This window comes from Argopecten irradians, chromosome 7 (assembly GCF_041381155.1).
Source record: "Argopecten irradians isolate NY chromosome 7, Ai_NY, whole genome shotgun sequence".
Taxonomy (NCBI): Eukaryota; Metazoa; Mollusca; class Bivalvia; order Pectinida; family Pectinidae; genus Argopecten; species Argopecten irradians.
The window spans coordinates 2,414,665-2,440,984 of NC_091140.1; the positions used below are offsets into that span (position 1 = coordinate 2,414,665).

The 26,320-nt window shown below is 34.1% G+C and overlaps 3 protein-coding genes across 3 annotated transcripts in view; 1 reads left to right on the plus strand and 2 right to left on the minus strand.

The window, feature by feature from the left end:
- Nucleotides 1–6,671, minus strand: part of LOC138327017 (von Willebrand factor D and EGF domain-containing protein-like) — a 39,744-nt gene extending 33,073 nt beyond the window's left edge. The window contains exons 1-2 of the mRNA XM_069272986.1: nucleotides 6,477–6,671; nucleotides 5,365–5,568 (exon numbers count right to left, since the gene is read on the minus strand). Coding sequence (XP_069129087.1) covers nucleotides 5,365–5,568; nucleotides 6,477–6,531 — 259 coding nt within the window. The 5' untranslated portion in view covers nucleotides 6,532–6,671. The remainder of the gene's footprint in view (nucleotides 1–5,364; nucleotides 5,569–6,476) is intronic.
- Nucleotides 6,672–10,892: 4,221 nt separating this feature from the next.
- Nucleotides 10,893–22,374, minus strand: LOC138327018 (mucin-2-like). The gene is made up of 9 exons (XM_069272987.1): nucleotides 22,215–22,374; nucleotides 21,342–21,551; nucleotides 19,990–20,154; nucleotides 19,371–19,481; nucleotides 18,507–18,716; nucleotides 17,927–18,091; nucleotides 17,324–17,497; nucleotides 16,696–16,807; nucleotides 10,893–15,713 (listed from the first exon to the last, which is right to left on the minus strand). The coding sequence occupies exons 1-9, from the start codon at nucleotides 22,288–22,290 to the stop codon at nucleotides 15,668–15,670; spliced, it is 1,269 nt and encodes a 422-aa protein (XP_069129088.1). The 5' UTR covers nucleotides 22,291–22,374; the 3' UTR covers nucleotides 10,893–15,667.
- A 2,823-nt stretch (nucleotides 22,375–25,197) lies between these two features.
- The window catches only part of LOC138326795 (von Willebrand factor D and EGF domain-containing protein-like), a 30,903-nt gene continuing 29,780 nt past the window's right edge, over nucleotides 25,198–26,320 (plus strand). Inside the window, exon 1 of the mRNA XM_069272798.1 lies at nucleotides 25,198–25,432. Within this exon, the coding sequence (XP_069128899.1) occupies nucleotides 25,360–25,432 (73 nt within the window). The 5' untranslated portion in view covers nucleotides 25,198–25,359. The remainder of the gene's footprint in view (nucleotides 25,433–26,320) is intronic.

Consider the following 26,320-nt stretch of genomic DNA (forward strand, 5'->3'; position numbering starts at 1 on the left):
CTATATTGATGTTATATTTACAATACCTACCATCGTCCATCCACACAGAGTTACTGGTTCTATATCTATATTGATGTTATATTTACAATACCTACCATCGTCCATCCACACGGAGTTACTGGTTCTATAACTATATTGATGTTATATTTACGATACCTACCATCGCCCATCCACACGGAGTTACTGGTTCTATAACTATATTGATGTTATATTTACGATACCTACCATCGTTCATCCACACAGAGTTACTGGTTCTATAACTATATTGATGTTATATTTACAATACCTACCATCGTTCATCCACACAGAGTTACTGGTTCTATAACTATATTGATGTTATATTTACAATACCTACCATCGTTCATCCACACGGAGTTACTGGTTCTATAACTATATTGATGTTATATTTACAATACCTACCATCGTTCATCCACACGGAGTTACTGGTTCTATAACTATATTGATGTTATATTTACAATACCTACCATCGTTCATCCACACGGAGTTACTGGTTCTATAACTATATTGATGTTATATTTACAATACCTACCATCGTTCATCCACACGGAGTTACTGGTTCTATAACTATATTGATGTTATATTTACGATACCTACCAACGTCCATCCACACGGAGTTACTGGTTCTATAACTATATTGATGTTATATTTACAATACCTACCATCGTCCATCCACACGGAGTTACTGGTTCTATAACTATATTGATGTTATATTTACGATACCTACCATCGCCCATCCACACGGAGTTACTGGTTCTATAACTATATTGATGTTATATTTACAATACCTACCATCGTCCATCCACACGGAGTTACTGGTTCTATAACTATATTGATGTTATATTTACAATACCTACCATCGCCCATCCACACGGAGTTACTGGTTCTATAACTATATTGATGTTATATTTACGATACCTACCATCGTCCATCCACACGGAGTTACTGGTTCTATAACTATATTGATGTTATATTTACGATACCTACCATCGTCCATCCACACGGAGTTACTGGTTCTATAACTATATTGATGTTATATTTACAATACCTACCATCGCCCATCCACACGGAGTTACTGGTTCTATAACTATATTGATGTTATATTTACGATACCTACCATCGTCCATCCACACGGAGTTACTGGTTCTATAACTATATTGATGTTATATTTACGATACCTACCATCGCCCATCCACACGGAGTTACTGGTTCTATAACTATATTGATGTTATATTTACAATACCTACCATCGTCCATCCACACGGAGTTACTGGTTCTATAACTATATTGATGTTATATTTACAATACCTACCATCGCCCATCCACACGGAGTTACTGGTTCTATAACTATATTGATGTTATATTTACAATACCTACCATCGCCCATCCACACGGAGTTACTGGTTCTATAACTATATTGATGTTATATTTACATACCTACCATCGCCATCCACACGGAGTTACTGGTTCTATAACTATATTGATGTTATATTTACAATACCTACCATCGCCATCCACACGGAGTTACTGGTTCTATAACTATATTGATGTTATATTTACAATACCTACCATCGCCATCCACACGGAGTTACTGGTTCTATAACTATATTGATGTTATATTTACAATACCTACCATCGCCATCCACACGGAGTTACTGGTTCTATAACTATATTGATGTTATATTTACAATACCTACCATCGTCCATCCACACGGAGTTACTGGTTCTATAACTATATTGATGTTATATTTACAATACCTACCATCGTCCATCCACACGGAGTTACTGGTTCTATAACTATATTGATGTTATATTTACAATACCTACCATCGTTCATCCACACGGAGTTACTGGTTCTATAACTATATTGATGTTATCATACTCTATAACTAATATTGATGTTATATTTACAATACCTACCATCGCCATCCACACGGAGTTACTGGTTCTATAACTATATTGATGTTATATTTACAATACCTACCATCGTCCATCCACACGGAGTTACTGGTCTATAACATATTGATGTTATATTTACAATACCTACCATCGCCATCCACACGGAGTTACTGGTTCTATAACTATATTGATGTTATATTTCTACTAATCGTCCATCCACACGAGTTACTGGTCTATAACGATATTGATGTTATTTACAATACCTACCATCGCCATCACACGAGTTACTGGTTCTATAACTTATTGGTTAATTTACATACTACCATCGTCATCCACACGAGTTACTGGTTCTATAACTATATTGATGTTATATTTACAATACCTACCATCGTCCATCCACACGGAGTTACTGGTTCTATAACATATTGATGTTATATTTACGATACCTACCATCGTTCATCCACACGGAGTTACTGGTTCTATAACTATATTGATGTTATATTTACGATACCTACCATCGTCCATCCACACGGAGTTACTGGTTCTATAACTATATTGATGTTATATTTACAATACCTACCATCGTCCATCCACACGGAGTTACTGGTTCTATAACTATATTGATGTTATATTTACGATACCTACCATCGTCTCCATCCACACGGAGTTACTGGTTCTATAACTATATTGATGTTATATTTACGATACCTACCATCGTTCATCCACACAGAGTTACTGGTTCTATAACTATATTGACGTTATATTTACAATACCTACCATCGTCTATCCACACGAGTTACTGGTTTATAACTATATTGATGTTATATTTACAATACCTACCATCGTCCATCCACACAGAGTTACTGGTTCTATAACTATATTGATGGTATATTTACGATACCTACCATCGTCCATCCACACAGGGTTACTGGTTCTTTACTATATTGATGTTATATTTACGATACCTACCATCGTCTATCCACACAGAGTTACTGGTTCTATAACTATATTGATGTTATATTTACGATACCTACCATCGCCATCCACACAGAGTTACTGGTTCTATAACTATATTGAGTTATATTTACGATACCTACCATCGTCCATCCACACAGAGTTACTGGTTCTATAACTATATTGATGTTATATTTACATACCTACCATCGTCCATCCACACGGAGTTACTGGTTCTATAACTATATTGATGTTATATTACAATACCTACCATCGTCCATCCACACGGAGTTACTAGTTCTATAACTATATTGATGTTATATTTACGATACCTACCATCGCCCATCCACACGGAGTTACTGGTTCTATAACTATATTGATGTTATATTTACGATACCTACCATCGCCCATCCACACGGAGTTACTGGTTCTATAACTATATTGATGTTATATTTACGATACCTACCATCGTCCATCCACACGGAGTTACTGGTTCTATAACTATATTGATGTTATATTTACAATACCTACCATCGCCCATCCACACGGAGTTACTGGTTCTATAACTATATTGATGTTATATTTACAATACCTACCATCGCCCATCCACACGGAGTTACTGGTTCTATAACTATATTGATGTTATATTTACGATACCTACCTACCATCCCACACACGTAATACTCCATCCACACGGAGTTACTGGTTCTATAACTATATTGATGTTATATTTACGATACCTACCATCGTCCATCCACACAGAGTTACTGGTTCTATAACTATATTGATGTTATATTTACGATACCTACCATCGTCCATCCACACAGAGTTACTGGTTCTATAACTATATTGATGTTATATTTTACGATACCTACCATCGCCATCCACACGAGTTACTGGTTCTATAACTATATGATGTTATTTACATACCTACCATCGCCATCCACACAGAGTTACTGGTTCTATAACTATATTGATGTTATATTTACGATACCTACCATCGTCCATCCACACAGTGTTACTGGTTCTATAACTATATTGACGTTATATTTACGATACCTACCATCGTCCATCCACACAGAGTTACTGGTTCTATAACTATATTGACGTTATATTTACGATACCTACCATCGTCCATCCACACAGAGTTACTGGTTCTATAACTATATTGACGTTATATTTACGATACCTACCATCGTCCATCCACACAGAGTTACTGGTTCTATAACTATATTGACGTTTATATTTACGATACCTACCATCGTCCATCCACACGGAGTTACTGGTTCTATAACTATATTGACGTTATATTTACGATACCTACCATCGTCCATCCACACGGAGTTACTGGTTCTATAACTATATTGATGTTATATTTACGATACCTACCATCGCCCATCCACACGGAGTTACTGGTTCTATAACTATATTGATGTTATATTTACGATACCTACCATCGCCCATCCACACGGAGTTACTGGTTCTATAACTATATTGATGTTATATTTACGATACCTACCATCGCCCATCCACACGGAGTTACTGGTTCTATAACTATATTGATGTTATATTACAATACCTACCATCGCCCATCCACACAGAGTTACTGGTTCTATAACTATATTGATGTTATATTTACGATACCTACCATCGTCCATCCACACAGAGTTACTGGTTCTATAACTATATTGACGTTATATTTACGATACCTACCATCGTCCATCCACACAGAGTTACTGGTTCTATAACTATATTGACGTTATATTTACGATACCTACCATCGTCCATCCACACAGAGTTACTGGTTCTATAACTATATTGACGTTATATTTACGATACCTACCATCGTCCATCCACACGGAGTTACTGGTTCTATAACTATATTGATGTTATATTTACAATACCTACCATCGTCCATCCACACGGAGTTACTAGTTCTATAACTATATTGATGTTATATTTACGATACCTACCATCGCCCATCCACACGGAGTTACTGGTTCTATAACTATATTGATGTTATATTTACGATACCTACCATCGCCCATCCACACAGAGTTACTGGTTCTATAACTATATTGATGTTATATTTACGATACCTACCATCGTCCATCCACACAGTGTTACTGGTTCTATAACTATATTGACGTTATATTTACGATACCTACCATCGTCCATCCACACAGAGTTACTGGTTCTATAACTATATTGACGTTATATTTACGATACCTACCATCGTCCATCCACACAGAGTTACTGGTTCTATAACTATATTGACGTTATATTTACGATACCTACCATCGTCCATCCACACGGAGTTACTGGTTCTATAACTATATTGATGTTATATTTACGATACCTACCAACGTCCATCAACACGAAGTTACTGGTTCTATAACTATATTGATGTTATATTTACGATACCTACCATCGTCCATCAACACGGAGTTACTGGTTCTATAACTATATTGATGGTATATTTACGATACCTACCATCGTCCATCCAGACAGGGTTACTGGTACCACATCTGCTTGTACCAGGTGCAACGGTGGGAACATCACCTCCGGCGCCAGACGTCGCCCGGTACCATTTCATTTCCAGAGTGGCGTCGCACTTTGTTACGGTCGTGTCTGTGTTGCTAATAGATCTCCAGGGTTCATCCAAAGCTGTATACGTCGTTGGCTGACAAGGGTCAGCTTAGGAAGAAATTAAAAAAAATGACGTTGATGTGAAATAAGAACCTCACATCGGCTAAATTTAAATACTGTATATTTGGAATGAATTATAATTGCTGTTCTGATGTTTTCACTGTAATTGTAATTATGTATTGAAACCTAAATAATTGGATGATATCGTCAAATATCTTTTTGCTCATATTTCTGATTTAATGATACCGCAAACCTCACAAGCAGTTTTCTTCCATATTAACATTTGCCGTTATCACCCTGCGGTAAGGTGTCGATTGTGGTGTCATAATTTTCTGAGCACGAAATATATGTTAGAGAAACAAGACCGTTGAGCGCTACACATTCATGTAGCCGTATGTGATTTCAATGATTATTCGGTTGATGGATCATGGCAACACTTCATTGTGTTATTTTGTCTTCTTCATCTGTGATTAATTCTTAGCGTCTTAAACTGAGGAATAAGATATTCAGAATATATGGTTGATACTTTTCATTCGCATTCTGTGAGAAATGGGGAAAGTGTATGTTGGACAAGGATTCATTAGGACGAAGAAGCCTAGTTGAGAAAATGGAATACCATTCTAATACTATAAACAAACTTATTATTTTGGCTATAGAATTCTCCGTTCTTTATACCTTTCCATGACAATATTTCGCAATTGATAGTCTCATACTTCAAATTTCCTTGTTACAGTATTTTTGCATCGAGTAGTTTTACAATATAAGAACGCCTATGAAATACGCCAAACTTAATCACAGGCGAACATTAGAGGTTTAACGGAACCAGTCATTATGTGTTAACACGTTTGACTGCGGTTTCCATATATAAGCATTGATTAATTACATATTAACTAATATTCAGTATTAGAACTTGTTACCTGAACCATACTGGTTCTCTGATATAGAATAATTCTTACCATCTTGTCCATAGCTCACGTAGATTAGAGTAACAGTAATCAATATACACCTCATCTTCAACGTTACATACGAGCTTCCTTCTTAACGTCTATGTCATAGAAGTACACAGTATGTGTGTACTGCCGATACAGTCTTTAGTTATAGTTGTTATAGTTCTTCTATAACAAAGCAGACCCTTCCAAAACCGTTCAATATGTGTGGATATGTCTCTGACAATATACACGTTTGGTTTGTGCAGATCTATTTGACAAACAGATAACATACAGGTATATTGTATAATAAACAAGGTCGTCTTGAACAGATAATAACTCTTTTAAAAAGGATTCTTTTACACACGTTTTGACATTAATTTGGCATTTAATAAAACCAATTTATAAAATGTAACATAGCTTATAAGGAATTTGTACTTTATTAACTTAGACGTTGCTGTAAAAATGATTTTTTGTTTTGTTTTAAAATGTCGCTGTTACACTGACATCCGTAAAACAATGATGAAAACTAATTATTTCAAAAAATCAAGTATGTACAAATGAATACAACTTATTGATGTAAACAATGTAAAATAATTAGATAAAGCTGCTAACGCAAATACATTTGTATTAATTAATCGTTTATATTTGCATGATATGGTATACCATTCGGATGTTATGTAATAATGTATATGTGTTTTTCCACTTGATGAGTCAGTCAACTCAAAACAATTTAACGTGGCCTTGAACTCTCTTTATATTCCAAAGCAAATGGTCAGGACTTCGATATCCAATTTTTTGCATAATTTAAATATAACTTTTGCAAACCTATTGATATTTTGTAATTTACCTTGATGCGCACAGAATCAGCGCACAAATCTTTAGATGGGATATGTTAGTAGTAAACCTATTTGGAATTTGCCTTAATATGGCTGTAAGGGAACAGTAGACATCCTTGTACATGTAGTTAGTCTTACATGATACCAAACCTGCTAACATTGAATAGTCTAATTCACACTCCGGTTGTAGGTAGTATAAGATATAAAATGCAAGAGAGATATCCACACTACCGTGTCTTACCCAGAGCAAGACAGCATGCACGCGTAGAACATATTGGCGAGAATAACCAGAAGTTGATAAACCATATGCAAATAAAACAATTAACCTGTGCTATCAATTAGACAATAAATATCACATTCGAACTCGAGCTCGTGCTTCTCGTTTGCCTAATGAACATCGCAATCGGAATTCCACCTATCGTCACATATTTTCGTTGATGTTTTCCCGGTTAAAAGACTTTTTAACTGGTTTTTATAAATATTGGTTAATATGTATATGACTGTGACTATTTAAAAATGAAACTTGAGTTATTGATTATTCTTGGGACTTTTTAATTGCGTATTTGTAGTTTTTTTTATCATTTTTGAGAAAATTATAGGGGCAGAAAAGGAATCATTCGTCAAGCCTCGGGTTAGACAGTCGCGAATCTCCTTCTCGGGTAGAGATTTCTCTGTCCTACCAAGCCTCGGGTTAGGCAGTCGCGAATCTCCTCCTCGGGAAGAGATTTCTCTGTCCTACCAAGTCTCGGGTTAGACAGTCGCGAATCTCCTCCTCGGGAAGAGATTTCTCTGTCCTACCTTCAAGATAGGGAAATATCCTATTTATTTCAACCCTAATGTACTGTATCAAAAATTATATCCTAATGAGGTACCTAATATTACGTCAAAAATATTAGTTTGATCATGTACAGTTGAGTGTAAGCTAACCTTTACGCCCTAATGCACGAGGATGGCACTACATTTAAGCTTGCAGTGCACTATATTTGAACTACAGGTATATAGTGCACTTCATCAGGTATGACCACCAAAGCCCCTATACAGGTAATGGACAGTGCCATCGGACACTTGTGTTAGATACCCGTACCTGTAATTTTTACCTATTGACAATCTGATTGAAATACAGACCTTATAACCACTCAGTTCAATCATATCAAACGTAGTGACAATAAGGATATGTATTTTAATCAGATTGACCTATTGAAAGTTTTATTATGACAAATTGTCTGATTTTATTTTTTATACATTATTAAGATTAAGTGTAATACGTATATCTAAGAGTGTTAGTTCAGTTATTCGATATTGAATTCTCTTTTGTTATTTATTTTAATACAATTAAATAGTTTAATGACATTCGCATTTATAATTATGATATGAACAATCTTATAAGCTTTGAAAATAAATGGGGATTAATATAGCTGGCATGCACTGTCATTTAAGTGATATTTAAACCAGAGACCCAATCTCGGTTTAAACATATAGTTCTACACATGTAGTATTACAGTAGTATTTTAAATAAATTTTGATTGATATGTATTAAATTTGTATTTATTTATTATATTGTCATTTTGGGAGATATATATAAACATAAGATCTAAAACAAAATCAAACAACAGTTATGTACATGTACAAAAGGAAAACTTACTAAATTGATGACATGTACGTACACATTTTAATCATGTGGAGGGTCATATATAATGCATGTTGTCAACAGACATCGTAATATCGATCTATTTTAGTGTTTACTCATATACATAAAATACCATATTTTTATCTTATACTGATTAATTGTTATTTTTATTTTCAATCAGTAAATTTAGATTATACACTCCATATCATTATTACATTATGTAGATCTATGAACATGTAGTTTTTGTGTATATACCCAATACAATTGCTACAACAGTCTGTTGCAGACATATAAATACTGATATAAACATGGGGGTATAGGTATTCCGTCTTTGCATATTACAGAGTTAGTTCCCTTGCGGGTAGGTATTGATTATTACGTCATTATTTTGTGTGCGCAATATACATCGTTTTCTCCGAAAGGATGACGTTACGCTCGCAAACACATGACGTCAAAATTAATACCTATCCACAAGGACAGATAAGTCTGCAATATGCAAATACAGAATACCTGCATAGATGTCTTATTACTGTAAAATTTACAACATGTACAGTAGAGTATACAAGTCTACTTGACTCCATGTGGCTTTGTTTCAAATAATAATAATAATTAACCTACATTGTTTTATCAAAATGTGTTTATTCTTTCCATTGAAGTTTTTTTAGGAGAGGGAGAGGGATTTATTAATATGTATTATAATTAAATTCATAATAAGAACCTATATATACGTGTATATATGTATACTATGCAATTTTGTTCTTGATGTGTCATTAACCAAGCCTGTCGTCATTTTAGTCTTTATGTTTGACCTATTTATTCATTCATGTGGAGATTTCTGAGTAAGATAATGTTTTCGTAGTAATCTGTCGAATGTGCCAATAATCTATAACATAGCTTTATGACTCTTCAAAGTCCTTAGCCATTGTGATATAATCTTATTGTTCAGTGGAAACATATAGATACTTACATACGTACACACTTTTTTATGGATTAGCTTTTGAGTACGATGGCTGGGAGCGGACATGAAATAAATAAAATTATTGCGTGGGAACGAAATATTATTACGTGGGAACGAAATATTTTTGCGTGGGAACGAAATATTATTGCGTGGGAACGAAATATTATTGCGTGGGAACGAAATATTATTGAGTTCGAACGAAATATTATTGCGTTCGAACGGAATGTTATTACGTTCGAACGAAATATTATTGCATGCGAACGAAATATTATTGCGTTCGAACGAAATAACTATCAAGCTCATTATCATACATGGATGATATGACAGTAATCATGCCATCGTAGTAATATGATATGGCCTACAACTTATGAAACAGCACCTTATCTAAAAAAGATGTTTTCCTTATTTTCAAAGATTTATGGTTTTGTTTAGTGTATAATACTTTAGATATTCAGTGAAATAAATATAATTGTAATTATCTTGTATGTACAACATAGTTTCTTGTACATGTATGAACAACTTTGTATATAAAATTGTACGTACAAGATGCTAAGTTGAACGTACATGATACTACGTTGTACATGCAAATGTACAAGATTATAATTTGTACGTACAAGATACTGTAATAACTTGTAAGATATGAAGTTATACGTATAAGATAATAACTTGAACGTACAAGATACTAGCTGTACGTACATGATACAACGATGTACGTACAAACGTACATGATAATAGTTTGTGCATACGTACGTACAAACGTACACGATACTGTAACAATAGATACTAATAAAATACTAAGTTATACGTACAAGATAATAAGTTGTACGGATATGATAAATAAAATTATATATTGGTCCTAATACGCTGTCGTAAATAAAAGCAGTCTATGTGCTTTTATATTATCGTATATATTATGTTTCAACATTTCCATTTGAATGTGTGCAAATTGTGTTACAACGAACATTATTTTGTATCAATACTTAGTCAATTAATTTTAAAAAGTAAAACAATGAATTTCCATGACTTTTTCTACAATTTTAATGCAAATCATTGAAGGCAAATACTGAAATAGAATACAAATCCAAACAATATATGCAATAACTTTAAATAAATGGTTTTAAAGCAAATTACTATATAAAATATACTTTATTAAGAAGGTTTACACAAAACCACTTTAAATGACCAAGTACAAAGAACATTTGATATAGCCAAAGGTGAGCCGTTGATATTTCGTTCGAACGCAATAACTATTTCGTTCCCACGCAATACTATTTCGTTCCCACGCAATAATTTTATTTATTTCATGTCCGCTCCCAGCCACCGTATTTGTGTGTTCAATTTGGTTTAAAAACTCCGATATGGTTAGTGGATCTTTAAAGTAATAAATTAAATTTAATATAATTTTTAATTCTAACTTGCAAAAAAACAAAACTAATATAATCCTAATTGAAATATATATATTTCCTTATAAAAAGGATTTACTGATGTTACATATATATATATTAAAAGACAAACACATATAACACAGAGGACTGCTAAGTATCGTAAGATATAACCTTTTTATAGTTCCTTATCTAATCATTTTTTCCCCTAAATTTTCTTTAACATTTTTTATTAATATCTAATTAAAGCTAAGTGTTCCTAATGAAAACTTTGAAATAAAGAAATATTGAATAACAAAATACAAATGTAAATAGATGTTATCTCAAATTAGCAAACTAATGTAGTCATAAAAGCTTAGTTACATAAGACTTAATATATTATGTAAAGCTTGAATACTATCGTTCACGTGTACATGACAACAAGTCTACTATATATACCCGAGGGACTACGTCATAGTTCTATACCTAGAACACGACTCCTAACAACCTAATGGTAAACAAACATTAAGCATGACAGCACAGAGTCGGATTACTTAGAATTCCTGTTATGACAATATAGGAGCTATACCATGATCATCGATAATCTCAAATATGATTTGCTTTGGTATAGTCACTAAAAAATATTAAAACTAATTTGAAGTGTGCCAAGTTTTAAGAATAGGCATTTGCACGCGATATCTTTTACTCAACTGTATATGCCTTGTATATAATTTTGGCCTATTGAAACCTATAGGTAGTGCTTTCTTTCTTCTGAAGTCTTAACCACTAAATGTAAATGAAACTGTCCAATAAACGTCAAATTATATGTTTGTTATTTGCCTTTCGGAACAATTGTTCTTAATTACGTGCCGCGATGATTGGTTAAAAATATGTCTGGTACTATTACCACATGCCCTCCATCTAGGGAGTGCGACCTGGTACTGGCGATATCTCGATGGATTTTTTAATGATATTTAATGTTATGATATTTAGTGACAGCTTTCTGGTACAGGATAATAAATCCTCTACACCAGACTCAATTATGTACATACTTAATGATAACAGTCATTGATTGAAACAATACCTCAGGTTGTCAATTAGCCTTGAAATTATAAAATAAATCGATATGTTTTCAATGTTTATCCAGTTCGTTTTTAAAACAATTTATGTTCTTAGCACAAACAACACTCCCTGGTAAGTTGTTCCACACCGCTGCAGTACGTAGTAAAAACTGTTTTTGCTCTTTACAGTGTTACATTGTTGAGGGTGTACTTTTAAAAAAATTACTACATTACCGGACCCTGACGAAATTTCTTTCTACATCTTCAAAAATCCCCTAACTTCACGATCGTACATTCCTCTGATTATTTTGTAAATCTCTATCATATCTCCTCGCTGTCTCCTGAACGGTAATTTTGGTATCTGTAGGTGTTTTAGTCTGTCTATGTATGAAATGTTTTTAATTTCAGCGACCAGATTTGTTGCCCTTTTTTTACGCCTTCGATTTTTTCGATGTATTTCACTTTTCTCCGAGTACTCCGACATTCCCTAACCTGACAGGTGATTCGATTTAAAAATGACCCTGGCTGATAAATGGACGTTATAATATCAAGTCAAACATAATGCTATTATTCATACAACAGCGTCTGAAGTTGTAGTTCAATTTCAACAAATGTATTGACATATTATTTACAGTCAAGAGGATTAGACAGCAGGCAAGGTCTATCTAAGTCTTCTCCTTAATTATCCCTAGCTTTTTTATGGCTGAAATTAATCCGAACAAGTTTAATGGATGTTATATTCTTTCAATCGCTACCGCTGGTAGTAAAACTTATTTTTGCTAATCAAATGATTGTTAAGCACCCGCAATATTAACGTTTAGCTAATGTTAGCTAAATAGTATTTAGGAGAGAATATAAAAAACAGCGTCTTCTATAATCATACCATAATGAAAACAGATAATGTTCCCGTATCCTTGTCAATCAGGAACGCCATTAAACGAAATGCTTGTGGTCATAAATCTTAATATGAAATGGACAACTCTGAGAAGTTTGTTAATTCCGTAAACAGCACGAATAAAGTAACAATGCCGCGAGAGCAACTATAAGATAAGGATATGATAAAACTGTCTTTTATAAACGAACTACCAAAGTTTTAAAGTGTTTTGTTAATCGTATGTTGTATTCATTTCAAAATGAAAATAAAACATTGTTTCTGTAATTGTGTTTAAAAAAAAATTAATATCACTTTGGATAATTTAAATGTATACAAAATAATACAATATAAATCATGTACATACAATGATACAACTAACAATGTTGATTGATGTGCTAATTAAACGTAATGGCTATTGAAAAAAGTTAGCTCTGTTAATAAATGTAGTTATTGAGAATAATGCTTATAATTTAATTCCGATAACTCAGTCAGGTACTAATTATGCATATTCATTGTGAATTTACTTACTTTTACAATAAAACAAATGGAGTTGAGTCGCATTGATATCTTATCCAATAATTTAGTTTAGCCAATGACTGAGCCGCTATTAAAATTCCCCGCGAAACCGTTCTGTATGTATGATGTCATAATACTTGACGTAGAATTCTTTCGATCAATGGAAAAATAACCTCAACGATCTAACCAATAGACTTGAGTGTAACATATTAAATCAAATTATAACAGAATGTATAAACAATATCAAAATTAAGGTTATACAGAGTAACTAGTCTAAACCGGATATCACTGGGATCAGCGTATTTTGCAGGAATCTGGGACCAGAGTATTTTGCCGGTTTATAGCCAGCTGCAGGTTTCCGGATCACACGGGTTTTAAAAACTATAAACTAAGAAATAAAACAGCATGCCAGAATAAACAGGAATCTGGATAAGACAACAACCGGTTTAACAAGTTAAACTCTATCATTTAGAAATATACAAAAATGAAGACTAAAAAAGATAAAATAGAAATCACATGTCATAAATATGCGTAATAAATGTTAAAAATTCAAAATGGACGGTTTCAATGTATTTTGAAAGTGATATTTTGCAGAACGTTTTTATAGACTTTTTTGTCTCGGTTCTCCATTACATACAACTTCATTTCCCACAAAATACACACTTTAAGGTTCCAAAGTATCTGCATTTAAATCTCTCCGAAAATAAATAATATATTTTTTATTTTTAGCTTTGTGTTAACGTAGTTTTATAATTTTGAAAATCCCGACAATTCTGCACAGGAAGCTTCCCGGGGTGTTTTAACCACGAGAATAGTTTACTATACACTTCGACACCCTACTCGGATATTGTATCAACAGGTGAAAATTACATACGCATAATAACGAATGTCTTAAATTATTAAATAAATCAAATAAAAAAATTATAATGAAAATTAGATAATATCTCTAAAGGTTTTTTTACCTGTCGCAAATAGAAATGTTTTTCAAATATTGCTCGCACATATTCCAAAAGGAAATCCATCCTGACCGAAATGCAGGAGTTCTAAAAATGCAAATGAGTTTCTTTAAAAACTCAAATATTGAGAAAGTTATAATAATTAACGAGGTTAAACCAAATGTAATATCACAGAAACATACAGACTGATGTGAAATGTTGTTTGTGCGGATATATTTATATATAGTAAAATGTGACCCACCATAACACAAGAAGAAAATGGAGTAGGGTTATGAGCTGCAAACTTCAAACATGCAAAATTAAAAAGAAATGATCGAAAAATTTGTTTTTGTATGATATTAAAAAAGAATATGATTTTGTGAATATCATATCAGAATATTGTCAAATCGACAAAGGGTTTTATTTATTCATCTCCTCTACCTATCCATGAATTTGTAGGGGCGAAACTATGTTTATTATATAACAGTCGTTGGAAAAAGGATCATTAGCCAGCATTTTAAAAAGTACAATAATTTTGTATTTTCCTCCAGCGTTAGATATTCGAGGCAAATATTTAACAAGATTAAGGCTACATTCTTCCTAGTATTACAGATAGTAAACTTTTATCATTTCCACCCTTTTTTGGCGAGCAAATCTCCACAGACGGTATGTTTTAAACTAAAATATCTGTAAGTAGTTCGAGAACAGCATTTCTTCTCTCTACACAAATACTGCTAGTGAACAATAGCCATTAATAAAAAAAATGACATGAGTTTTACCAAACGTATGGTACTACCAAATTAACTTTATGAAGTAATTTGAAATTCTATCCTATTTCCGACCAATTATACACACAAATTAATCACTAGTTCTTGGTATCCTTTTACCTTATCCTTTTTTGGTAAAAAGTGAATGAACGGGAAAAGTCTTAGCTATGTTCGTTGAAATCACACTTGTTACGGCAAAATGTCCCCTTTGTGTCGGTATAGACAGGTGTTAGCGAAGCCATGGCCAGATGATAGAGATACGTTCATTGTTCGTCTTCTATCACTATTTCTGGACTTGGTACTTTCGCGACTTCGAACAGTAGTGATATCTGTAAAGCAATAATACAAGAGTCATATAAATAGTTGTTCACAGTTAGATGTCGAACAGCAGCAATATATGTAAACCGATAGCACAGGAATCACATATTTAGTTGCACTTAGTTAAATGTCGAACAGCAGCGATATCTGTAAACCGATTAACCAGAACCACATACATAGTTGTATAGAGTTGTCAGATGTCTTGGGTGTATTAATGAATGCGTTGTATATGGACAAATTACATTGTATTTTGTGCTTTCCCTTCTCTTTTTGTCAATATATGTTCTAAGTACAATATACATGAATAGGTAGTTTTATATCTTTAACGTTATATGTGTCGTATTTAGCGTACGCATTAATAAAAAAAGAAGATCCACTAGCGAAGGTTGTCAACATTTTGAGAAATACAATATTTATAATGAGTTTTATGAGTACAAATGAGAGATGGAAATGATTTAATTACATTTATATTACAGTGAAACGAGTACATATAGTCGAACAATGAAGCCAAGTTATGGTCTTCAATTTTATTTCATATTTCTACAGTATTACAAGTAATTGGTTAGTGATTTGTGCAGATATGTTTCCATCATAAGACATCAAAACTACAATGCATACATTCTGTGTTGTAACTAATGTTTATGCATCGTACAGGTTTGTCTGAATTTAAGTGACAGCTTAATTAATCAAGCCATATGGCTTTCAATGGAGTACTGAGGAAAAACATAGCTTGTCAAATTATTCGCCCAGATATGACACATTTAACTTTAAGGATATTAAACAAATCTGAAGAGTTCCTTTTTTCTGATAAAAGTAGAAACTAACATCAACATCGTTAAACAAACGCTTTATCATATGGATCTTCAAGTATCCTGATAGATATTACGTTGTACTCATAAAAACATATCAATCATAACCTACCCACACGAGCAGATATTTCTGTAATATAAATTACATAGTAAACAGGATTTTTGTTTTATGTAGTTAACTCACCTGATCAGAACGATCGATCCAATGACTACAACAAGACTAATCATAACAGCCCCCAACACCACGGCGAAACGAAGGGTGTCCGACAAGCTCTCCATATCATGCATGATAACCTCTGTTATGGTAAAAATAATGTGTTCAATATGGATTTATCGTGGATTTTTGAAGGAATATATTTTCATTCAGAAAACAAATTAAAGACTGAGATAGCTGCCTTAATATCAATACTCTCCGCTAGACTGCGCTCAGAAATACTGTATTTTCAAACTAGAAAAAGAATAGAATAATTATGACAGGCAACTCGGTCTAAATTTTTTAGGGCTATGCCTTTAACCATCTCCCTACCTAAGTTAAAATAATCACAAAGATATGTTTTGAAAAAAATGTAGAACGTTATACATGTATGAGGATGATGTAGGGGACTAGCCATGTTCGTACACTGTTCTTTGTTTTTACTGTACTCATCTGATCAAATTACGCGTATCAAAGCATTTTACAGGAGGTGAACATTAGAATGGTTAATAAACACCGAAATGTACCGAGTTATTTTCACGATTTACTAATTGACCGATAAATAATTAAACCAAACGTGAAAATTAAGCTAGATAATAAAGATAACATATACACATACCAGGCACTGTGACGGTAGTGACAGCTGGGGTCCTAGAGGTCGCCACTGTCGGTGTAAGAGTTGGCGATAATGTAGTGGTGGTAGTTGTACGTTGTGTAGGGGATTCCGTGGTCGTTGTAAGAGTTGGAGTGGTAGCTGGGTCTGTACAGTCCTTAGAGGTGACGTTAGACGGACCTGTGACAAGTTGTATGGAATTCATAGATAAATGGAGACGATTACGTATATAAAAGAATATTTAAGATCTGATGCAATTTAATTCGTTGGATAAATGTAACACCAATTGTGATTTTAGGACGTGCCAGGCTTAGAAAGTGGTAGGAAACACTGAGTACCATATATGTCGGGACATATACATGTTAACCACTCAGCCATTCAGGCCTTGGTAAAATTCCATGTATAAATGAGAAATGTTACAAAGAACAAATTCTTTTATTTAAAAAATCATTAAAGAGAAGTGAATAATCAGGGGCTGCGATTCTAAACTACTAAGTTTATCGTCCTAATTACGACAAAAACTTCTTTCGCTGAGTAAATGCTGGGAAAGAAACCCGTTTCAATAGTAATGATGTTGCTCAATAGTTTCTTGGAATACCTTTTACTTACTCAGGCAGTAGGCTGATGGGCAGAGCCCTGGACTTTGTAAGCGGTACACTCGGTAGGAACAACAGTTCTTCACCTGAATTCTCAAGGTTCGGTGACACTTGGCGAAAATAGACGTCAGGCAAACGTTCCTGTAAACAATTCCTTCATCCACATCAGGGATGTCACCTTTAATGAAAAGAAAATGTCCGACTGAAATGTATTGTACTGTTAATATGTCTTAGCCCTGTTTATGTTTTCCACGCACAAATCATGAGTTTGTGTAATCTTATGATAAACATATGGTGATGAATTATTTGAATATAGATTGATGCAATTTTCTTCTATGTGTATATATAGAAAATAATTTCAAAGATAAACAATTACGTTTTTTATGGTGAACAAATGCTAGAAGTTTTTGTTATTATAGAACAGCTAATTAAATAAAATAAATACGAACAAACTTCTACAAACTTGATCTCTGTCCGGTGTGCTCTACTTCAAATTCTATCTCTTAACTGAAACTTTAAACTCAGTGACAAACAGAGACCCGACATACGTTTGGGCTCTTCATTATGACGTTATAAAGATAACTAAGACTTACCAACCATCCAGAGTGGGTATAAATTACTACATTGGTACACGTCGACACTTGTGTTGGTCAGGTCACCGCCGGCCTCCCCGACAAACCGGTACCACTTTTCCCGGACCAGGACGTCACACATACTCTCGTCGTACCGCCTCTCTGTTTGGTTTGGTGACCGTCTTATATCTGCCGGGATTTCCTCGTAATTCACACACGGATCCACTCGTGCTTGAACACAAAAAATCTAGTAAGCCTTTGTTTTATGTTACTATTAAGATTTCTGTAGATTAAGTGATGTTACACGTAACAAATAACATGGCTATTTAGCATCTGTGTATACACAAACTTTATCTGTGTGTTTTCAGCAAATGTTTTATTTACAAATATTATTTAATCTATGAAAACTCACTGTAGTGTAAGTTCAATTGATTTCGCAAACGTAATTACAATAAAACAAACGAATCTTCTCATTTAAGGATTAACGTGAATATTCCTGATGAAATGTGTATATAAGGAACTACTCCCTTACCTTTCGTGTTCATACACATATATCCTATATTCAAGTTAACCTTATAATTCAATTTATGATATATGGGTATAAAATAACGAATGGTGCCTATTCCTTTAGCAGTGATCAAAAATCTGTTCAAAGGTGGACACGAGAAGTCTCTTTGCCACACACCTAGCCTATTCTTCAAACATAATTTTAGGTCCTATATGCCTTTTTAAAGAAGACTGAATTGTTAAAAAGAAAATGGAATGTCCTTAGATGAAAGGGATTGAAGTTTTGGCGGATTCTAAACCTTATGAATCAAGAATGAAATAAATACATCAATGAAAATAACACGTGCTTTTAGAGTTCCTAAGACTCTATTGACCTACCAGGTACTGTGACGGTAGTGACAGCTGAGTCACTAGAGGTCTCCACTGTCGGTGTAGGAGTTGGAGCGGTAGTTGGGTCCATGCAGTCCTCAGAGGTGACATTTGATGGACCTATGGAAAGTCGTACGGAATTTATAGATAAGTAGGAATAATTAGTTATATAAAAGTACATTTTAGATATGATGCACTCGCACGCGATTCGCTGGATTGATTAACGTATTGTAATTGTAGGACGTGTTATCGGAAAGTGGTGAGAAACCGGAGTACCCTAAGAAAAGCCAAGGACCTCCAGTCAGTTTCTGATTATTGCCCAACATTAGATTCGGGATTTCGACTCAAAAGTGGGGGACCAGTTGGGACATATATATGGTAATCACTCGGCCATTGTGGTCTTGTCAAATTTCATGTAAAAGTGGTAAATGTAACAAAGCACCCAATATTCAATCGATATCATTAGACAGAAATGAATAATCAAAAGGGCTACGATTCTCAACTACTGAGTTTATCGCCATATTGACGGCAAAAGTCTTTTGATGAGTAGATGGTGTGACAAAGACAACGGTTTAAATAATTTTGATGTTGCTCAATATCAGTTCTTGTTGAAATGCTTTTTACTTACTCAGGCAGTAGGCTGATGGACAGAGCCCTGGACTTTGTAAGCGGTACACTCGGTAAGAACAACAGTTCTTCACCTGAATTCTGAAGGTTCGGTGACACTTGGCGAAAATAGACGTCAGGCAAACGTTCCTGTAAACAATTCCTTCATCGACATCAGGGATGTCACCTTTAATGAAAAGAAAATGTCTGACTGAAATGTATTGAACTGTTAATATGTCTTAGCCCTGTTCATGTTTTACATGCACATGGAGGTCGTACAATCTTATACAATGGGGATGAATGATGTCAATATAGATTGATACAATTATTTTATTTGTATATCAACAAAATAATTTGAATAATAAACAGTTACAATTTGTATGATGATCAAATGCTAGAACATGAACATTAAGGTAGGTCCAGACTTTCGAAAACCATGCCAGTTCATATGATGCTAAATGCTAAACCGAAAGCTGCCGAGGTTTTTTTGAATTCCAAAATGGTTTTCGATGCGCTAGTAAAAGAAATGCCTACGAAAATTTGGAGAAAATCTTAAAAACAAACATATATGAAATAGATACAATATCACAAAAACATATGAACTGATGTGGAATGTTTTTTGTGGCATGATTTTTTTTGAAATATTCAAATATGACCCATCTTAGCCTTGGATGGAATGGGAGTAGGGTTGTGAGTTACAAACTACAAGCTTGCAAAATTGTGAAAATTTGATCAAGGGCCTCAGGTTTTTATATGATATTTGAAAAATATATTACCTTGGGTATATCATATATAAATATTGTGAAATTGACGTGGATTTTCATTTCTTTTTTTGCCTACTCATTGATTCTTTAGGTCCGAGAATATGGCAAAATATCATACTTATTTATAGAAACGGTCCTCGGAAATAACGAAAATTAATTAGAATATGTTACCATACAATAGTTTTAAATACTGTTCTATCGTTAGAAATTAAGGACAAAAAATCAACATGATTGAGACTACATTCACCCTAATATTACAGAAATTTTTTTTATGAATTTTTCTATTTTCGACCAGCAAATTTGTACGGATAGTATATTTCAAGCTAAATTATCTCAAAAAGAAGTTTGAGAATACCCATGTTTCTATACAGATTTCAAATCTGCATGAACAATGCAAAAGAAAAAGACCCGTTAGAAAAAAATGACATGAGTTTGGATCAGCCAATAAATAAGATACATATGAACAAACTTTTACAAACTTGACTCCTATCCAGTCTGCACTTTTTCATCCTTATATCCCTTAACCGAAACTCAAAACTCGGTGACAAGCAGATACCCGACAGACGTTTGGGCTCTTCATTATGACGTTATAAAGATAACTAAGACTTACCAACCATCCAGAGTGGGTATGAATTACTACATTGGTACACGTCGACACTTGTGTTGGTCAGGTCACCGCCGGCCTCCCCCACAAACCTGTACCACTTCTCCCGGACCAGGACGTCACATATGCTCTCGTCGTACCGCCTCTCTGTTTGGTTTGGAGATCGTCTTATATCTGCCGGGATTTCCTCGTACTCCATACAAGGGTCCACGTGTACTGGAACACAATAATTCTAGTAAGCCTAAGTTTAATACTACTATTAAGATTTTTGTAACTTTTATTGTGATCCACAAATCACATTAGTGCATCTTATTAGTTCAATTGATATCGTAAAAAATAGAATGCAAAACAAACATATCTTGTTTGTTTAAAGACTTGAATATTTCTTATGTTCTGTGGATATAAGGAACCTCAATCTTATCTTTGTGTTATAGCTCAATCACATATACAATATATTCAAACTAACCCTTTAAATTCAATTAACTAAAAATAATATTAAAAATTTATTAAGGGACACATTTTAGTGTAGTTGTATTATTTGAGCTCTTGCATTTGTACACACGATTTGCTAACAAAATTTCTTTCATATCTGTATGAAGTTAAAATATTTATAATACCACACATGTTTACCCATCCCCATATGAATATTGATGATAGATACATTATTTACTAATACAGGAAAGACTGTCAGATATAGCACGCTTCTTACTTCACGACATTATCGACTTGGAAATCCCCTGTATTTCCTAGGTCGATGGCACACACACACCATTGGCTATATCTACCCTACACAGTGCTTGTATCCCTTATAACACTCTTGTTTCACAATCATCGTATCCGATGACTGTAAAGTCTTATCCTCTTCATTCACATGTATACCTGCTGCGGATAGACGACAATCCAGAAATATTGTCATCATACAAACGAAGGCCAGGTGTCGACGTTTCCTCTCCATGTTTGTCAGGGAACTCTCAATACTGCTACTAACAATTTACTTCCTGTTTTATGTAATATAATAGTACACCTTGCGGTTGGTGTGCGCTCAGTGGAACAATACCACCTAACGTAATCTCGTAGTTAAATGTCAGTGATCAATATTAATTACGAGCCTTACGTGGAATTTATTAAAGGAACAAAGACATGTTTACAATATTTCATCATTATGGATATTCTAACTGCCCAGTGTCTTACAATACAACGTCCATGGTTTATTTAACAGTTCTTTCTACATTAATTGGCAATGTCAAGATCAAGAAGGTGAACACAGGGGAATTATCATCATGTCTGAATATCCCACTTTATTAACATAAATGTGATCATAAAACTCAATACATCGGTTTGAATTTATATTCAGAACATTACACAACAGAGTTTACCTTTGTCACATATAAGTAGCACGAATACTCATAACTATCATGGTATAAATCCGCCTTATTTAATGTCTCATCGTCTTATATGTTTTAAACTCTCGGATATACCAGCTGATCCAGGCTCTAATATCTTACAGAAAATAACTCGAAACCTGATATGCGATACTTTATATTTGTACTTTCTGTGTATCACAGTATGTGTATATATATTGATAAAGGTACTTCACACAATGTATGCAGCCAATATCACTGGACTGCATTTTTCTACCCCATCTGACAGAGATATCTGCATTTCCATGTAAACATCTAATTGGACAATCAGTATCACTTTTGACCGTGGGCCTTTGCTCCACGCTCGTTGTAAACTTTGGTCTAGCTAATGATCGTTGCGAAGTCCATCTGCATTCTTACGTTTTGTTGATTTTTACTCAGTAAAAGACTTATTTAAGTGATTTTGATATAAAATATGTTAATCTTTCTTTGACTTTGAATATTTATATATGTTAGCAGGCCTCGGTTTAGATAGTCGTGAATCTCCTCCTTGTGTAGAGATTTCTCTGTTCTACCAAGCCTCGGGTTAGGTAGTCGTGAAACTCCTCCATGTGTAGAGATTTCTCTGTCCTACCAAGCCTCGGGTTAGATAGTCGTGAACCTAATCCTTGTGTAGAGATTTCTCTGCCCTACCAAGCCTCGGGTTAGATAGTCGTGAACCTCCTCCTTGTGAAGAGATTTCTCTGTCCTACCAAGCCTCGGTTTAGATAGTCGTGAATCTCCTCCTTGTGTAGAGATTTCTCTGTCCTACCAAGCCTCGGTTTAGATAGTCGTGAACCTCATCCTTGTGTAGAGATTACTCTGTCCTACCAAGCCTCGGGTTAGATAGTCGTGGACCTCCTCCTTGTGTAGATATTTCTCTGTCCTACCAAGCCTCGGGTTAGATAGTCGTGAATCTCCTCCTTGTGTAGAGATTTCTCTGCCCTACCAAGCCTCGGGCTATATAGTCGTGAATCTCCTCCTCGGGTAGAGATTTCTCTGTCCTCCCAAGCCTCGGGTTAGATAGTCGTGAATCTTCTTCTTGTGTAGATATTTCTCTGCCCTACCAAGCCTCGGATTAGATGGTCCTGAATCTCGTCTTTGTGTAGAGATTTATCTGCCCTACCAAGCATCGGGTTAGTCAATGGTGAATCTCCTCCTCGGGTAGAAATTTCTCTGTCCTACCAAGCCTCGGGTTAGTTAGTCGTGAATCCCCTCCTTGTGCAGAGATTGTTCAGTCCTTCTCTCAAGGTAGAGAAATATTTTATTTACCTTAAAAGGTTACCAAGGAGACTTGATTGCATCATATACACTTATATATATTTCAGTCATGAAATTTTGTAATTATAAAAAATGAGCTTTCTGTACATTTAGAGGGCGTTGTATTTTTATTCCCACTTTTGCTATAATTATCGTATTTTTTACCATTGTTCTTGACGTCTAGCAAACTAAAGTAGTCACTGATAAAACAACTATTTTTCTTTGGAGACAGTTTATATCTACTTCCTGTTACTGGGTATACAGTTATACATGCAGTACACCTGAAGAGTAATGTGCGATCACCGGTACGTAATACACAATGTAATCACGTAGTTAAATGTCTGAGGTCGATGTCAATGTCAAATCATCCGTGTAATACAGGACTGCCAGTATGTTTTATGTAACTCTGTGCACAATGAACAGGGCTTTAAACATCTTACACCAATGCAAAATTTGATTTACCATTAAAAACTGGGTTAATTATTCAAAGAAAAGATTATAGTACAAAGCTTCACCAAAAACGATTTTAACAAACCATTATACAAAATATATTCTTTTCAACTCTGTTGAATATATTAATGCTATGTGTATCATGGCGTGTCCATTCTAATTAACGTTTTCTGTGTGTAATTGGTTAGCAGTTTTAGAAACACTAGAATAAAACATGCTTATAACGGTTTTTGGAACTGACTTGACATACTAAGTTCAACGGATCTTTTTTTTCCTTTTTGTTGTTGATTTTGAAGCCTTTTTTAGCTATTCTCTTCGAAGAGACGATTAAAATGATTAACATCCTTCCTTTATAAGGTACAGGGTTGCCATGTCTAATCACTGCCTTATTATATTTGTTCTCACATTCATTCGATACAAATACTAGTTATAGTGATTCACACAATTTACTTAAGCATTTCTGTTTAACCAATATTAATAACTTCACTTTAAGTGTTTATCATGTCCATTTTATTTCCGATTTTAAAGAAGTAGTGATAACCTTCATAATTTATTATCTGTTCAGATTTCTCCAACATAAATCATTCTCTAGACAATATTTCAGTAGTTTTCATGTGATTACATATTATAGTATACCATTATTGATAAACCGCCTGACTATTCTATCAGAACATTACCTAACACCTGACGTGTATCTATTTTAGCGTCTTATGCTTCCTGGTTGTTATTGCATGCTACAACAAGCGCTAAAGGTACACCTCTTAATGTGTGTGTAGCCAATGTGACGGACTAATATAATGCCACATGGAATAACCGTAAAATTATTTCACACCGCTTTCAGTAAAGCAATCGAACACAGCAGGGCAGACTAGTTCATGTGGACTCGATGCCGTTCGACTTTGTGATATGACTTTATGTCACTACCAACTTTAATGCACATGATGTTTCAGTATGGGCTGTTGTTACTGGGGTTTGTCGCAGCCATAGGTAAGCGTTCAAAATAAGAAGTGGTTTACGTTGACAATTGACTTTGCTTCATCTAACATATATGTATCTGTATTTCAACATTCACAATTAATCAGAAGCATTACTTGACGTTTAAGTTATCTCAAACGTTCCATCATGAAATTTTCATTATATGCATCAATAATATCTTTGATGACAAAACATCATCTGAATAGAAAATATCAAACAATAAACAAACTATTATATAAATGGTTATTTGACAAAACAAACGATACGTATTACGTTTCGATAACCACATTATTATCTTCATCAGACATAAATGACAGTACAATATGTTTAAGAGGTATGTCGGTACGAAATGAAACCTCAGTAGGTAAGCGTGTACGAGATAGTAAAAACTGTCGAAAGGGAGCGCATTCGTGTCAAATCGAAACGTCACGAGTAATATTCCGTTAGTTGTATTAAAACAATTTATATGAAATTTCTTACCAACCGGAATAATATGTTTCACAATAATGAACAACATAGATAAAATAGTTAATGAAATAAGACAACATTGACTTGACTCACCATCCCTAGTTTTGTAGTACACTAGTATATAGTTGTTAAAGTCGAGGTGAGAACAGTTCGCGATCTTCTCTGCGATATTAATTCTAACATTTAATAGATATACAGATAATCTTAATTTCCATTCTTTCTACATTGTGTATTATTCAAAATTATCCTGAACGCGAATTAAGCGACAATGAATCCCTCGCGACTATACAGTATTTATCATATAAGCAGCGATATTAGTCAGTAATTGTACATATATAGACTATAAAACGAATTGTTTTGATCACTTTGATTGTGATAGGCATGCCTTAATTATCTTGCATTTGTAGATTTTGCTTTGCGAAAATTGAACAA

Excerpts from the sequence above, each read along its gene's own strand:
- LOC138327018 (XM_069272987.1), bottom strand. The coding sequence starts at position 22,290 with ATGGAGAGGAAACGTCGACACCTGGCCTTCGTTTGTATGATGACAATA. Across the intron at positions 21,552-22,214 it reads TTGTCGTCTATCCGCAGCAG|TACACGTGGACCCTTGTATG; the intron begins GTATACATGTGA and ends ATTGTGTTCCAG. Across the intron at positions 16,808-17,323 it reads CACTACCGTCACAGTGCCTG|AGGTTATCATGCATGATATG; the intron begins GTATGTGTATAT and ends TTACCATAACAG.